General features: G+C 47.9%; 1 protein-coding gene across 1 annotated transcript in view; it reads right to left on the minus strand.

Annotated features, from left to right (window-relative positions):
* LOC119456711 (roundabout homolog 1-like) overlaps positions 1-16166 on the minus strand; it is a 157216-nt gene that overhangs the window by 62931 nt on the left and 78119 nt on the right. Inside the window, 2 exon segments of the mRNA XM_037718534.2 lie at positions 1221-1344; positions 1346-1533. Of these exon segments, the coding sequence (XP_037574462.1) occupies positions 1221-1344; positions 1346-1533 (312 nt within the window).

Genomic DNA, 16166 nt, shown 5'->3' on the forward strand with positions numbered 1-16166 from the left:
AAGTATTCGAAAAAGTTTATATTCGCCCATCTCTAGGAACTATGCAAACACCACGCACGGCAGACATGTAACACACACGCAGCCCTCGACACGCAGATTAAGTTATCTCCTTCGAGACAAGTGGCTCGTAGAAATGTTAAAAGTGACATCGTTTGTAGAGTGGGACGCACAGGCTGCCCTAGTCCTATCGTCCAAGTGCACGTCGTAGCTCAAAGTGCGATCCCTGAGGCGCATTCATTGCGGACAACAGAACTCTCCTTTGGAGTGTGATAGGCTACAAAAGCAGACCGTGTAGTTTCTGCAATGCATGCAGGACACGACGACGCTCCTATCCACCTAATCTTATACAAGAAGCATTTTGTATCTGCAACATTCTGTCCAAAAGCTTGTGATGTATAAATTATTATTTGCCGCGTGAACGGTTAATGACCTATGCGCGAACAGGTGACGCAAAAAAGAGAAAGCGTCTCTAATTGACACGTGCCGATTTCTCCATGTCATAGTTACATGAGCATGCGTCGTAAGAATCATTCTTTCGATCAAACTCAGGACAGGCCCCACCCCATGGCCGCAGTATCAGCTCGAACATTAATACATGTAAGTTTGTATGACGACTTGCAAGCCCCTCTACATCGGAGATCATCAAATATTCGCCGCAAAAGAACAGCTCCACTATCCTGACTTCTAAAAAATTCGAGATGATAAATACACGCGGCACCATAATCGTGGAAGTTGAGCATGTGAAAAATGCCCTTGAACAATACCGAACGCATCCTGTTCAGCGAATGCTCGTAGGTCCAGACATGTTTAGAATATTTATTACTTTTGAACTTATACACAGTCTTTCTTAGCAGTGTTTCCAACACACGTAACGAAGAAGAGCACAAATACAGCCCACGGCAACGTGTTTTGTTCAAAAGTCAGCGCCGGTATCCATATGGTCTCAACCACAACAACGTTCGGGATACCACGGCAGTATAGCATGTGCTATGCTGGTCAAAGCCGAGATGACAACCACTGGCGAATTCAAACGTTCAGCAACGATTCGAAAGCAGTACGCCGTCCCTGTTCGCAATCGCAAAGACACACAGTCTCAAGCACTGCGAACTGCAGGCCACGTGTACGAGTGCAGACACGTCAAATGAAGTCTTGGCTTACACACACACCCACAAACAGCTATCCTTTCTTTGGCCGTGAGAAAGAGTAGTAGGGCTACTCACCGGCGAGATCGACGCTAGCGTTTCGGGAGCGGACCGTGCCCAACGCGTTGGTGGCTGTGCACCAGTAGAGTCCCGTGTCCTGTTCCCGGCGGCTGTGTTGCACTTGCAGGAAGAACAGCTGTCCCTTCGGGCAGAACCATGCGCGTGGCTGAGTTGCGCACGGGCCTCCCATCGTGAAACCACGCGATTCGCGGAGAAGGGTCGCCATCGGCGCCGCACCGGAGCGTCACCGGCTCGTGCTTTCGGACCACCACGTCCACCGGCTGTTCCGTGATGCGAGGCGCACGGCCACCACCACCTCCGTGACTGGACGCTGCGGAAACACAACAGGGAGAAGAGAGCTGTGAGCAGGCGAACTCGAGAAGTACAGCATGGTACAGTACGGTGTACGCTTAACGGGCACTGATTGTAAATGACGCGAAACCCAAAAACGCGAACGACAAGATTGGATATACAACGGCGAATTTGTGTGTCCATCTTGTTCTTCGTCTTGTGCAGTCTGCGACTTTACAGTCCTGCATCCAGACCAACTCGCCCAGCTTTCAATATTATAAAAGGCATGCCAATAAAGGCTATGTAATAAACAAGAAAATATAGTCTGCATAGCTTCATGCATATCACAACATCCTGTAATCGAAGGCGCCATACTGACTATGCGGTACTTTCAAAGGTAGACTGTGTTGCACTTGTAATATAAATGGAAATGTCAACTGGAAGAAAAAAAAAAGGGGAAGAGGGGGGGGGGGGGGAGGGAGGCGCAGGGATAATTCATGTGTAACCCCCGTGGCAACTCAATGAAACAATGTATGGTTGAATTCGCAATCGCTGTGACTAGTGACATGGCGGGCAAATTTCCTTAATTGACACCAACAGTGAAAAAGAACTATGTTGGTCACGTTGATATCGCACTTGGCAAAAATTGGAGTAGCCTCATCAAAGTGAAATTTCAAATTTTGTACGAACGACATAATTTGCGGACCAAGCCAAGCCGGACTCATACAGCCTAACGAAAACCATTTCACTTCCAGCGCGCCAGTCAATACTTAAGCCTTAATTTGACACTGCGACATGGTACGTTGAAAGCTATGGTGTCTACGAATGAGCATCCAGTGTTCGGAATGAAAAGAAATAAACTTTTGCTGAAATTTATTTTTTAATTAAAAGTATGTTACAATGAAAACTATACGTGTCAAGTTAAACGATTCTCTGCAGCCTGATTAAGAGTTATCAGGCAGGCGCACTACCACCATCCACATTCCGGAGGAACATTATCTCTGCGTGGCACGGAAGAACTCCGCCGATAAATGGGATAATATTTTTTCAGAGTTTTTTTTTCATGCTTTGTTGACCACAGTGACGCACTTCAAGACTTGTATTCGCGCTAATTCAAATTTATGGCTTGAATACTTCTGACGCTTGGTGCACTTTATTCGAACCCTATCGCCTCGCACAAATACGGAATAAAAGACACCGCTGACATCCTGATGGAGTAGCGCAAAATACTGTAAGGAGCTTAAGCGGAGAAAGTAATAACTCAGAATGTATTTCCGACTCTGAAACGCGGTCGCGCTGCCATACATCCAGAATATTCGAGCGCCCTTCCACGCTTATGCCAAACATCGCGCGCTTTTTATTCCATTTACTTCACGAACTTCTTTCTCGAGCAGCCTGCAATCGGTGCCACCACTGCGAATTTTGCGGGCGTACGGGGGAGGGCCTATTTTTATTGAAGCGGGAGGGGGGGGGGGGGGGCGCTGTTCTGGGAAGACAGGAACTGCCTCTTTGGCCCTTCAGGTCTCGTCGCACCAAGCAGAACCTAGAACTACCAATGGAAGACGGTGGGGACGTATAGTGCAGCTCCGGTGCGCAATATGCGGATAGCTAAGGGGCGCACTCGACCTTTCGAGAGGTTCCGCATGTGCCTTCGCCAGCAATATCGAAAGCAGCTCTGGATTTTCATCAAGCTGTTTGGTTCCAAAACACATGAAAAGGTGCATTTATTTCGCCCATTTCGATATCACGGTGTTTTCATTCGTGCGGACGAACCACATAAGCACCGTCATATTTTTCTCTCTCTTCATTACTCCCTCTCTCTTTTTGATTTAGTTCGTAGTGATTCGCACAAGTTATAAAGCTAAGACGACGGCGAAGCTAGAGTGGCGAACACATTGTATCTATACTTGACCACTGCGAAAACACGTGCTCGCGCCGCCTCGGAAACCGAGGCGTCGGCAGCAGCGTTATGAGATTTCTAGAAGACTTCGCGTTTTAATATAGCGGCGCAGTGAAAGGAAGCGAGAGGCAGCTAAAGTGTTAAATTGAAAGGTACGTTCTATAAAAAAGAGGCGAGGATAACTAGGCGTTGTTCTGATTGACTGTGTTTTCTTGGAGGAGGGCTAAGGTGAAAAATGGTGAGAGTGAAAGGATAGAAGCACAGTCAAAGCCAGTGACAGCGCCACAGCGGAGCCGAAAAGTTCTTGACATCACGCGTTATTTGCTCACGTCCATACAACTGGCAGTGATCGTCTTGCCAGTGTTCCATCTTGTATTTGCTCAGCAGGGTATTTGTATTTGTGTATTGTATTTGCTCAGCAGCCTTTCAATCAACTCCAAAGGTTTCATTTAGCTACTATAGATGGGAACCGCACATATTTAGAGGTTTCTGAAAGCTTTCGCAGGTTTACTTCTCTAAGCTCTTCAAATACCAGGTAAGACAGAAAGGATGACGACCTGAGTGCAACTTCATCACGGTTGTTGATCTACAAATAGCACTGCGACTATTGTAAAGGAACAATGTGGCCTCATATGGTTAACGGACGACAGATCTTGGTGACCTTTTTGATAACGGCTGTGGTAGCGGTATAATGTTACGAACGAGTAGGGCAACAAATTGCGCTTTGGACCACTCAAATTGGAACTGGCATGATTCATGGTTGAACGTTCACGTTTAGTGGCACAGTATTTGTTGCAAAACTGGAAGAACTGCTGCAGCGGCAGCATTGCCCTCTCGAGAAAATATGAACAAGGCGCCTTCACTTTATTGTTCATGGAGCCCAGCATACATTCATTAGCATAGCTTTGAGAGATTTTATCCATATTTGTAGCTGCAAATGACAGTAAAAATAAATGTGCATGTATGAGAGGCTAGTCACTGTTCATATTACACGACAAGGTACAAAGTTACTTAATCGTTTGCCGGCAATTGTTCCATTCTTTTCACGATGTCACGTCGGCTCCTGTGGGATGCCGAGGTTCACACGGAGAACGTAGAGATGATGAAAGAGGGTGGCTGCATGAACCACGGAGAAAGTACTCTTACTCCATGGCATGAACTAACCTTCTCCCCTGTGCTGCAGATCTTTCTCACCAGGAAACGAACAACTATCGCGCAACCGTATGACACGTAGCGACAACAGAGATGCGAGCTGGAACTGCGGTAACGAGGTAACGTCTCATCGCAGTCTAATCAAGTGGCGTGCACGAAACAGCAGACCGAAAGAAGAGACCGGAACCTGTGCCATCAAGCCATGCACTGTCGTCAAGTGAGTTGTACCACTGTACTCCGTGAGCGCTACACAGACCGAACAAGCACGGCCCGAAAAGAAAGACGCGTTCGCATGCTAAATGGTGGCAAATACGGTACACGGACGCACCCAATTAGGGACGCCTTTCTTTGCGGTGGAGCCCTCCGCGTATAGTTGTCAATGCGAACGCTGCACTGAAGTGAACTGAGGAGGCCCCTGTGCGCTACCATGGCACGTTTGCACTCAATGGATGCCTCGGAAAGCCAGAAGCGCATTTTCTGAACGAGCGTGAGATCCAACAAAGCGAAGCCGCCGTTGGGGGGACGCTTCTGGTTCTCTTGTACTTGCGCTAGCTACGAGTCGAAGATGATGCTATCGAATCGAACGAACCTTATGCCCTGGAGGCGTAGTGGGAGACGACGCGCTTTTGAGAAGCATCGTCCTCGGTCCTTCCATGACACGTGCAGCATCTCCTCTCTCTGTGTGGGTGTGTTCTCCTTCCCCTTTTTCTTTTTCCTTTTTCTTCTTGTCTTTTCTTTTTTCCTATTTGCATTCTTGGAATTCTGTGCCTTGCGACGCACCTGAGTTGCAGCGAACGGCGGCAATCCACCGGAAGCGTATCAGTAGCATGATCCATAAAACATAACCTTCTTGTTCTAATTTGTGTTTAGTACGTCACTTGCTTGATGGTGTAGGCTTATGCCTCAGGAGCGAACGAGAGACACGGCTGACCCGAATAGACGCCAGAATAGAACCGCGAGCCGTGGGTTCACGTACCACGGCCAGGCGCCGTCTTTATTTTGTAGCGTGAGCTACACTGGCCGAGGTTGAGCAGTTTCGCGTGACTCCTGAAGAGCAGTGCTGCGCATGCGCGAGGAGCAGTAACGTCACACGGCGCACAGCTGGCGTGCTGGGCGTTTGCCAGGCATTTGCGCTCGGCCCGACGTTTGCGCTGGGCGTTTGATCGTTTGCGCTGTGATCGTTTGTGGTATAGCCATGGAGTAGGATAGCGAAATTGCTGCTCAGCGGCGCAGAAGAGCGCCGAAAAGCTTAACTCATCGGATCCCGAAGTAGTTGCCTAGTAATTAGCAGTTGAGCGTAGGAGGAACGAACAGGAGAAGGCTAAACGTGCTGCGGAGACACCGGAGCAAAGGGAGGAACGTCTAGCAAAGCGGCGTCGCCAGGACGCTGAGCGACGTGCTCGACCATCTCAGCAGCAGCAACAACAGGACGCCGTCGATGACGTTAAGGCTCGCCGATTGACTGACTATACGGCGAAACTTGGCGAAAGCGCCAGTGCGACTCGGACCTTCGAGACGGACTTCGTAAACAATGCGTTTGGATATGTATGCGACGTGTGTGAAAGACTGTGGCACATAAAGACTTGACGCCGGTAAGTAGTGCCATGCGTGAAACGTTGAGTTTAGCGGAGCCACCTGAGTGGGGTGAAACCGTGGCGCGGGTTTGTACAACGTGCAAGAACTTTCTCGGTAAGCAGAAGATTCCACTCTTTAGCGTTACCAATGGGTATCGTTACCCGCCCGGCCATGCCACCAAGTATACCGGTTCTGAACGATGTGGCCGACTTAGCTCACGCTACGCATATCCTGGCATAGCCGAGCTAAGCCACTGCTATTTTTTTTTCTCATGCGGGCGCATGCTATCCGAGTTCTACGCACCGCCCAAAGGAGGGCGCTACAATGGCATATCTGAATCGATACTACACAAAGCGCAACATCCCCTTTTTAGAACAAAACGCGATTTTGATTAAAGTGCCGGAAAATAAAGCTAGACTTCTTAACAGCAAAGCGTCGCTGTGCCTCTTCTCTTGCCTACTGCCTAATTATTTATTGGCACAATGGTGACAAATTGACACATGATATCACTTTAACCTCATTAAGCAATTCATATTCTTATCCTTCCGAAAAAAAACAAGAACAAATGGTATTCAGTTCACTGATGACGCGACTATACTTTTATATGATCCATAAGGAAGTAAAGCCAATCTGACCAAAAACAACGCACTCGTTACGACAAACCAACCATGGTTGCAGTCACGCTCTGCAATGACAGATGCTGCGCGTAGTCGTCGTTGCAGAAAGCCATTTGGACGTGATTACTTCGGCCTGCAACACTTTTACGGTCGTTTGGGGCAGGAAACTCACTAAAGGGGGCCGGGCTTGTAACAACTTCAGACACGTGTCTAATGGAAAGAGCTTTACGCGGGCTCTATCAAGAGCGATGTAGCGTTGGACGACCCGACGTGCGCTATATATATATACAGCCTAGGTCAATTAACCACCCGTGCTACACCTCGGCAAATTCGGTTTACGCGCAAGGCGCGATTAGGGAGATGTCGCACGCTTCTCACGACCTAGTTGGCGCCTTCATGCCTGAAAACGAGGTCATTAGGTTGTCATTGCTAAAATAGGCGGCATTCTACTTATTAGTCATTTTTATTTCTTTCCGGAGGGCCAGCGCTTAGACTAAGCTCGCAGAAGAGAGCGACACGCACACTGCACTGCCTTCTTCGTCTCAGCGCTCGTCCTGCGGTATATCAACTATGCGATATACCTACCGGCCAAAGTTTCAACGTTATTGAAATCTTATTCGTTGGTTTGAAAGTTGTTCAGGATCTATTTATTCATTTTCAATTGTGCGAAGGTATCAATAAATCCACGTTCTGCGCCGCAGCAGCCGGCTTATCCGCTACTTGAATGTCCCCTATATTGGGTGTCCCAGCTAACGTTAGCCAAGCTGCTCAAAGAAATAAATGATTCAGAACACACGGTGCAAGATGCGATTTAAGACCTACGGTGTTCAGTCCTCAGCCCCCTTAAGACCGTGCGCCGTTGGTCTTAAACCAACTTGCAGTTGGTGGATGCTAGAATACGGCTTAGTTCTCTTTTTCGCACACGTTGCACCCAATAATGAAAGTCATGTACATTGAATATGACGAATCGCATGAGCAGAGCATAGCCGCGTGATAGATAGGCGTGGTAGGTAAGCGCTTGGACCGGAGCAGACGATTCTCACGAGTTTTACCGGACATGAATTGCCCCCTCCTCATGACACTGGAATGGTACCTCAAGTTCTGCTTCACAGCGAGCCTGACAGTCGACTACGCGACTTGGAGCTCCTTTGCAATGGCTCGCATTAACTTCCCTGGTTCGTCACTCACGATGACTTGCAAACGCCGGAGAAAATCAGGGGTTCTGACGACGTCTGACCGCTGACTGTGCGCTTTCTTATTCGCCACAGATGGCACGTCACCGCCAGAACACATCAGTTCTGTCCTTATAAACGAAAGACTTCGCTACGTTCCGAAAGGTGGCAATTTCCAAGTCCCTGTGGTGTGCGGACCGGGCGATGAGGACTGCATGGCGTTTCATTTCCTGCGTCAACTTGTACGCTTCCACCTTTGAACAAATTGCGCAGTATGAATGGTAAGGGGTCCACCAAGAAGAAGCCGCACGCCTAGATAGATATGAATGAGCCTGCTGGTCTCTATGGCGATAAGGAATAGTGTTCTCCAAAGGAAACCAATGTCCGTTGTATCAGGCTCCTCTGCGGCACTCTGACACAGTCAAACGGACGCCATTTCATTGGCTTATGTAACCGGGGCTATAGGTATAGAACCCACGTGTTAAGGCGACTTCCTGACGATTGACGTATCGGGAATAATAGGAAGGACACCCCGTCGAGGGAGCAACAACGCAAAGAAAACGCCCGACCGACAATTGGCCTCCGATGTAGCCGCGGGGCTCAAACGTGCATAACTGTCAATCCGCAGGCGCAGTTTATACAAGTGTCGAATCATTGTGGCGCTCGTAAAAGCGGCGGGTGTTCTCTGCACAACGCGGCCGAGTTGTGTTTGCGCACGCGGTTTCACCGGCTCCTATACGGCAGCGGAGGCAAGCAAACAGCGGAAGCGGTGGCGCCTGAGCCCCTCTATTTTCTGAGAAGCGAACCCGTGGTGGCGTCCCCCTTGCGAGAGCGGCCAGCAGGCGACGGTAATTACGCGACCGATACGGGGCTTTCGCGAAGGGGCTGGGCTAGTGCCGAGCATGGACAACAACGAGAGCGCTTTGTTTTTCGGGGGGCGGCAGGCATAGGACGCCCTCCCCATCTGCCGCCGCCGCCCACTCTTGCTCGGGCGGCGATGAAGCCGGCTGCGAGAAGCGGCTAGGCGGCTACCCCGCTGTACAAAGGCCAGGCCGCTTACTGCGAACCGTCATCAGCTGTGCGTGTATGATGATCGCGTTCCGCTCTGACGAACGCGCCGTCGGGCTACGAGCGTCGTCTGTGCAGTCTGAGTGAAAGCGCTAAAGCGTCGTGGAGGCTGTATAAGCCGCGGCGTCGGCTAACCGCGCGCCAAGCTCGACAAATAAATGGGTGTAGCAAGCGGCAGAAACATTCGAAGAAAGCTAACAGCTTCGTCGAACCCACGGGACTAAACTAATAGTCGTTTGTCGAAAGCATAACGGGGACGTAAAACTATATATGGGATTATTCTTCGACATCTTCCTTTTATTTATTAGCTACGAAATATGAAAACGTCGGGCGTCAAAAGAGTCCGCAATTCGGAACTCTTAGCTACCATATAGTCTTTCATAGTGGGCTACCCTGTATACATGTTCCGCATTCGCGTAATAGAGTCAAAGAAGGCGCAGACGAAGCGAAGAAATCAAAAGCATTCAGCCTGGTGCGAATTGTGCACCGTTTTGTATCCGTCTTGCTTTCTTTCTTTCTTTTTTCAGAATTATCTTAAGAGTTGAAAGTTTCCCAAAACATTCTACATTCGCGATTGCACGAAGTGTGTGGCCAATGCATACGTACAGTTTCGCAGTCCTCCTGCCCAGCCAAGCGGGAGAAATGCACGAACGAAAACTGGGGCCGTACTATGCAAATATTCTCTCCACTTTCCAATCTCTCTGTCCTTCTTTATTGCATAGAATGGCGTCACACCTTCGCTATCGCCAGAATCGGCCATTTGCTACGATAGGTCATAAGTAAATAAATTTAATCGAAGAAAAAGAATCCTTACATAATACTGTCTCTGCTCTTCCAAGTTTAGTTCCTGTATATATCCCCTTTTTTATTTTGGAAGTCTTCCCAAGCTATATGGTTTCTTGTAACACACAGGTGCCGCGATAAAACTTACGTGAAAATGAAAAATTCCTCCCAGATATTAAGAAGACCCGCGTACCCTGACTGTGACCCACTATCGCCGTAACTTGATCGCGTTAAGAGTACAGTTCCCGTATCCATTATTACAATGTACAGACCCTCCACCATGCGAGATGCATCACTATTTAGAGAACTCAGACGTTCGGGTGGTGGTGGTGGTGGTGGATGGTTGTCGGTTGACATGATCGATATTGAAAAGAGCGTCATAGATTTTGGTCACCGACTGCTACTGGACATTTTGCAGTCGATGCCGTGCATAAGACGATTGGTCAGCCCACTGATCTCTCGCACCATATAGGAATCCACTGCAAGGTACACCAATGGATTTTCATTATAAGAAGAGCTCAATGATCATTGGAGTTCAGCCCATTTGGTCAATTTACAGCTCTGACACTTAGCTATTATTATATCCAGTGCTGCATAGAATGTGATCTAAAAGTTGTGAATTTTGGCTGCTGTCGCCGTGCCGCGCCTCCGTTACTCAATCTCTCTGAAGGGATGCCAAAATTTTGAAAAAAGTATTTAACGGATGAACTCCTCCTAATCCATCACTAATCTCCACCACAACATCGTCAACAGCGTATAGTTCAAATGAACGAGCCAAACGTACGGTTGCATTTCGAATCCCGGGTAACGAGCGAGTTCCAGTATCCGGAGTGACACACTTCTGCCCCATTCAGAATCGTTGGAAGACCCCTTATGTGGCCGCTATTTTCGGCTCGGAAGCGGCGCGGTGAGATATGGACGCAGTCTGCCTGAGTTATTTCCATACGTGAGCGGTTGCTTCGAAGTTTTCCGGAAAACTGAAAATCTAAAAGGGTTCGTTCCCTTTCTACAACTATGGTCCCGGAGGGGAACCTACTATGAGGACTGTGTGCATTCAAGAACAAAGCCTGTCCTGTGTTTCATCTCATCCTTGCAGACCTTGGCACATGCGTCTCGTGCTTCTTGCTTGGTTTTACTTTAGGGAAGCCCCACCGTGTGCTGCGTTAAGCGGGAACGCGAAATATTCTCTGAGCGCTCTGATCGAGGGAACAGCAGTATTTCGCCTGGCTCTCAGGTTCGCTCTTTCGCGCCATATTTAGCCCAATCTTTCTTAAGAACTTGTTTTATACGAACACATAACCACAAATGCATTTGACGAGTGTTTACGCCCTTCTGCGCTCTTGGGCGACTGCCGCATTTAGCTTCCTTGCTGCGTTTTTGTACATCCGGCCAATATTTTTCCAATTCATTATCCTAACTATGCTGGAGTGATCCTCCAGCATAGTTGGGATAATGAATTGGAAGAAAGATTGGCGATTGGCATGTCTATTGGCATGTCTATAGATTTTACCAATAGACACTCACTCACTCACTCACTCCCTGTTTTCATACTGGCGTGCTCACGCTCTGCAGACTGTCCCTTTGTTTTGTCGCTTCCTGACGAGTTCAATGGACTCCGCACAGTCGCCGTTGCCAAATGTTATTTGGTGAAAGACGTGCAAAGCTTGACGACTTCCGCAGTTAAAGCGGGAAACCTTGTAGCTGGAGGAGAAACAACGGCAGTAGCAGGAGTAGACGATTCTTCGGACGGGACAACGTTTGCACAGCACTAGTAACAGACCCTCGCCGAGATGATAAGTGAACAAAAAAAAAAAAAAGATTCCATCTGTGTTTGTGTAAACTTATCCTCTCGGTATGTATGGACAAAGGTAAAGCTAGGATGAGAAAAAGAGACGGGTAAAATACGTGACGACGGCGGAGTGCTCTTTAGAGCCTTTTGGAACCTCGAGAACAGCAGCGACCAAATGAAGCCGGAAAACGGGGGACGGTAATGGCCAACTTCCGGTCTCGGCGTTACCTCGCAATGTGCGCAGGGCAGCGCGTGCCGGGCACCAGCCGCCCCGTCGTACTCAGCAACCCACATGTTGTCTCGTTAGAAACGTGCAGCGTTGTAGAAGAGTCAGCTACTGCGTCCGTCAATCAGAGGAGTGAGTCTGAGAGTAAAGACCAGGCTGGAAAACGTCTACAGGAGTGCGTAAATAACATTGCATGCATGCTTACTCGGGCCGACCTTTTCTGTCTTTCTCTTAATTCTGCATCTCACTGCTATTGCTAATGCTGTGAAATGTAGTGAGAGCGGTAGATGTAAGAGATCTTGGGCAAAAAAAAATCAAAAAGGAAAGTTCACATAGGCGTTTTTAATAGTATGTATCAAGCTGACATGTAGTATTGTAATGGATATGGAATAATGCGTGGAATTGTAACAGGTTATGCGTTAAAATCAATAATTGGACGACATCTTAGTCCGGACAGGCAGTTAGATTGATATTAGAAACGCAATAAACAGAACGCCGATCAATATGGAATATTGTGAGCAATTCAGTAAGCAAGGCTTAGCGTGGAAGCCGAAACGACTTACTCCTTCGACAACACCATTTTATTTGGCGTTTTATTTTATTGCGTTTCTAATATAAATGCAGGAAGAATACAACAAACTTTAGTATTTACAACCTAAAACAATCAAACATTTCGGAATTACAGAGAATATTCCTATAACTTTCTTTTGCTTTCTTACTTCAAAGTTCTCTACAATACTAGAGTTTCGCTTTGATAACATAAAATGCGAAACCCTGCATACGGCAAGTGAAATAAAGTAGCTAAATATAACGGAGTAATTTAGATGGTGACTAAAGACATTAAAATAACCAGTCTCGCCTTCATTAACTCGCGCAGCAGTCCTTACTGCTGCATGAACCCTGTCTATGCATTGTAGCAGCCCACCAACAACAATCAAGCCATTACGAAGCCATGACGCACACAGTGTGCAAAATTTCAAGGCCCTGTTTTTCTTATTTTTTTTTATTGTGATAGCAATTATATGGACACTTCAACCGGATTTCTGCCGTCGCCGTGAGGTTCCGTATAGATAAAATCTTCGCCGCGCGCCGTATCCCCGAGCGGAAGCGTGCGGCGCCGCATGCTATCACGGAGAGCGAACGCACTCAATCTCCCACGCGCAAGCAACGAAGCGGGAAGCCAGCGCCGGAGGGAGCGGGGGGGGGGGGGGGGGGGGGGGGGCGCACTTCCACTCTGCCAACAACCGCGCTCGTCGCTTGGCCGCACCGTCTCTTATCTCCACACGGCTCCGAACTTTCTATGCGCTGTGCATTCGCCGCTCAGTTTCCGTTGAAGCGATAGACCGCACGTACCTTCGCCCGCTGCGGCGTATGCGCTTGGTGCCAGCGTTTTGACCGTCGTTGTCTGCAGTCATTCAGTGTGATCTAATCATGTTTGTGCGCGCTCAAACCACGCTTGTTCATTCAGTTAGTAATAGTCGGGCCACATTTTCCAACGCACGCTACACATGCAATGCTGTCCGGATCGGCAGTGCAGCGGTACAGGTGTGTCCCTTCGCACGCGCTGCCCACGGGAAGCGCTTCTCATCAACACCACCGTTTCATACGCGCCTTCTCGTGGTCATCGAGTCTCTCTTCATGTCGGTCTACTTACGCCGCAGCACACCTGCTTACTTAATCAGCTCATGTTTGCTACAATTCATATTGCTACCAAAGCCGCTCACCTTACTTCGTATGACATTGCTGTGTTGCTATCGCATTCATTGCTTCGCCCTTAGGGCAAAACTGACATTTTTTTCAAAAGCTCACAACCGCCCTTTCTCGAAAACCGAAAGAGCACCTCTTCGCACGAACCTTTGGCTTCCGTTCCCAGTAACAACGTTTACCTTGCTTTGTTTTTTCACTTCTTTTCAGTGGGTGAAAGACCTCGATGTCTTTCACCGGTGCCAGTTGCCTCGATTCTGTCTGTGGAAATTACACGCGAACCAAATAGTCATAGTGCGTATGCCCGTACGCGCAGCACTAGAATCTTCTTCGTACAGCTCGCATCAGTTGCACACTTTTATTTATTTTTATGTTTTTTTTTTTGTTTTTTTTTTTTTGGGGGGGGGGGGGGTACGGCTTGAAAACGAACGCTCAACAGCGTGTCAAAGGGCACTGGGAGAAATCATATAGCCGGTCATCAAATGGGAAAACGGAGAGGGGCTGCTTAGAAGAGATGCTCGATGAAAAGTGACCTTAAGTGGGCTGTGTATGTGAGAAAGGGTAAACGACTCCGGGGAATGAGCGGCTCAGCGGGGGGAACACGCAAGGGCGGCAAGTGTAATTAGAGAAATGAAAATGAGACCGGGGAGGACTCCGGGACTGATTACAATCATTGCGAGGCCCGGTCGGAGTGGATGACGGATGGGCGCGCTGAATCAACAGCGAAGCGGGAACCTCGACTGCGGCGCCTTCGGCTGCGTCACTGTTTAGCGTCGAGTTGGCGACCATGGAAGATGTCGGTTCCAGGAGAAACGTCGCGAAATCCGCTTTGCCGCCTGGCCGCGGACCTTGAGCGCTCTATGTTACTTTCCTTGCAACCATTTGATTTCTTTCTTTATTTTATTCTTATATTACAAATTTTGGCAACAAACAAGTCGCGGGCCACAGCAATACGTTAAGTGGTTGCCTGAATGGAATGATGACGTGCGGTGTAATCATGAAAGCACGAAACCATGAAGAGAAGCCGCTCCGCTCAGCCCAACTATACATGTACGCAACTATATCATCATCATCATCATCTGCCTCGATTTTATGTCCACTGCAGGACGAAGGCCTCTCCCTGCGATCTCCAATTACCCCTGTCTTGCGCTAGCGTATTCCAATTTGCGCCTGCGAATTTCCTAACTTCATCATCCCACCTGGTTTTCTGCCGTCCTCGACTGCGGTGCCCTTCTCTTGGTATCCATTCTGTAACCCTAATTGTCCACCGGTTATCCATCCTACGCATTACATGGCCTGCCCAGCTCCATTTCTTCCGCTTGTCAACTGTCACCTAGAATGTCAACTAGAATATCGGCTATCCCCGTTTGCTCTCCGATCCACACCGCTCTCTCCCTGTCTCTTAACGTTACTCCTAACATTTTTCGTTCCATCGCTCTTTGTGCGGTCCTTAACTTGTTCTCGAGCTTCTTTGTTAACCTCCAAGTTTCTGCCCCATATGTTAGCACCGGTAGAATGCAATGATTGTACACTTTTCTTTTCAACGACAGTGGTAAGCTCCCAGTCAGGATTTGGCAATGCCTGCCGTATGTACTCCAACCCAATTTTATTCTTCTGTAAATTTCTTTCTCATGATCAGGGTCCCGTGTGAGTAATTGACCTAGATAAACGTACTCCTTTACAGACTCTAGAGGCTGACTGGCGATTCTAAATTCTTGTGCTCTTGCCAGGCTATTGAACATTATCTGCATATTCATCTTCAACCCAATTCTGACACTTTCTCGATTAAGGTCCTCAATCATTTGTTGTAATTCGTCTCCATTGTTGCTGAATAGGACAATGTCATCTGCAAACCGAAGGTTGCTGAGATATTCTAAGATCTTGAATACTTCTTCTAAGCAAGCAGTGAATAGCATTGGAGAGATTGTGTCTCCTTGCCTGACCCCTTTCTTGATAGGTAACTTTCTACTTTTCTTGGGGAGAACCAAGGTAGCTGTGGAATCCGTGTAGCTATTTGCTAAGATATTCACGTAGGCCTCCTGTACTCCTTGATTACGCAATGCCTCTATGACTGCTGGTATCTCTACTGAATCAAATACTTTTCATAATCTATGAAAGCCATATAGAGAGGTTGATTGTACTCCGCAGATTTCTTGATTACCTGATTGATGACATGGATGTGATCCATCGCAACTATATAGTTTTCTACAAACATTAGGGAACTATGGCGCTTTGATAATTCAGCTAACGTGCGAATGATACGCATTGCATGGATTTATTCTTCGTGCATGCGGCTTCATACGTTGTTGCGGCGTTATTTATTACGCTTTATCTTTCAAATATCCAAGTATTCACACTTCTGTAAAGGCGTAAACGCAATAAGTTCATCCGCACATACGTAATCGTTAGAAATTGTTGCTTATACATAGGGCTCCTTGTTTTCGGATAAATCCGAAAAAACCCGATAAACACTCGCGGGTAAAATGTTTGACAATTCGGATTTATCTGATAAACTCCGATTTTAACGGCCAATGTGACCCTGTTCCGTTCTATGTCGAAAGGGCATGTTCTAGCAGTCATTGATACATCGGCTGGTTTGGCCGATATAAACTTTACCTCACGTCAACAGTATCTCGTGGACTGCACCCACCGCACATTTAACAAAGGGCTTGTCGCGCACGGAGAGA

The sequence above is a fragment of the Dermacentor silvarum genome, chromosome 6, assembly GCF_013339745.2.
Source record: "Dermacentor silvarum isolate Dsil-2018 chromosome 6, BIME_Dsil_1.4, whole genome shotgun sequence".
Lineage (NCBI taxonomy): Eukaryota > Metazoa > Arthropoda > Arachnida > Ixodida > Ixodidae > Dermacentor > Dermacentor silvarum.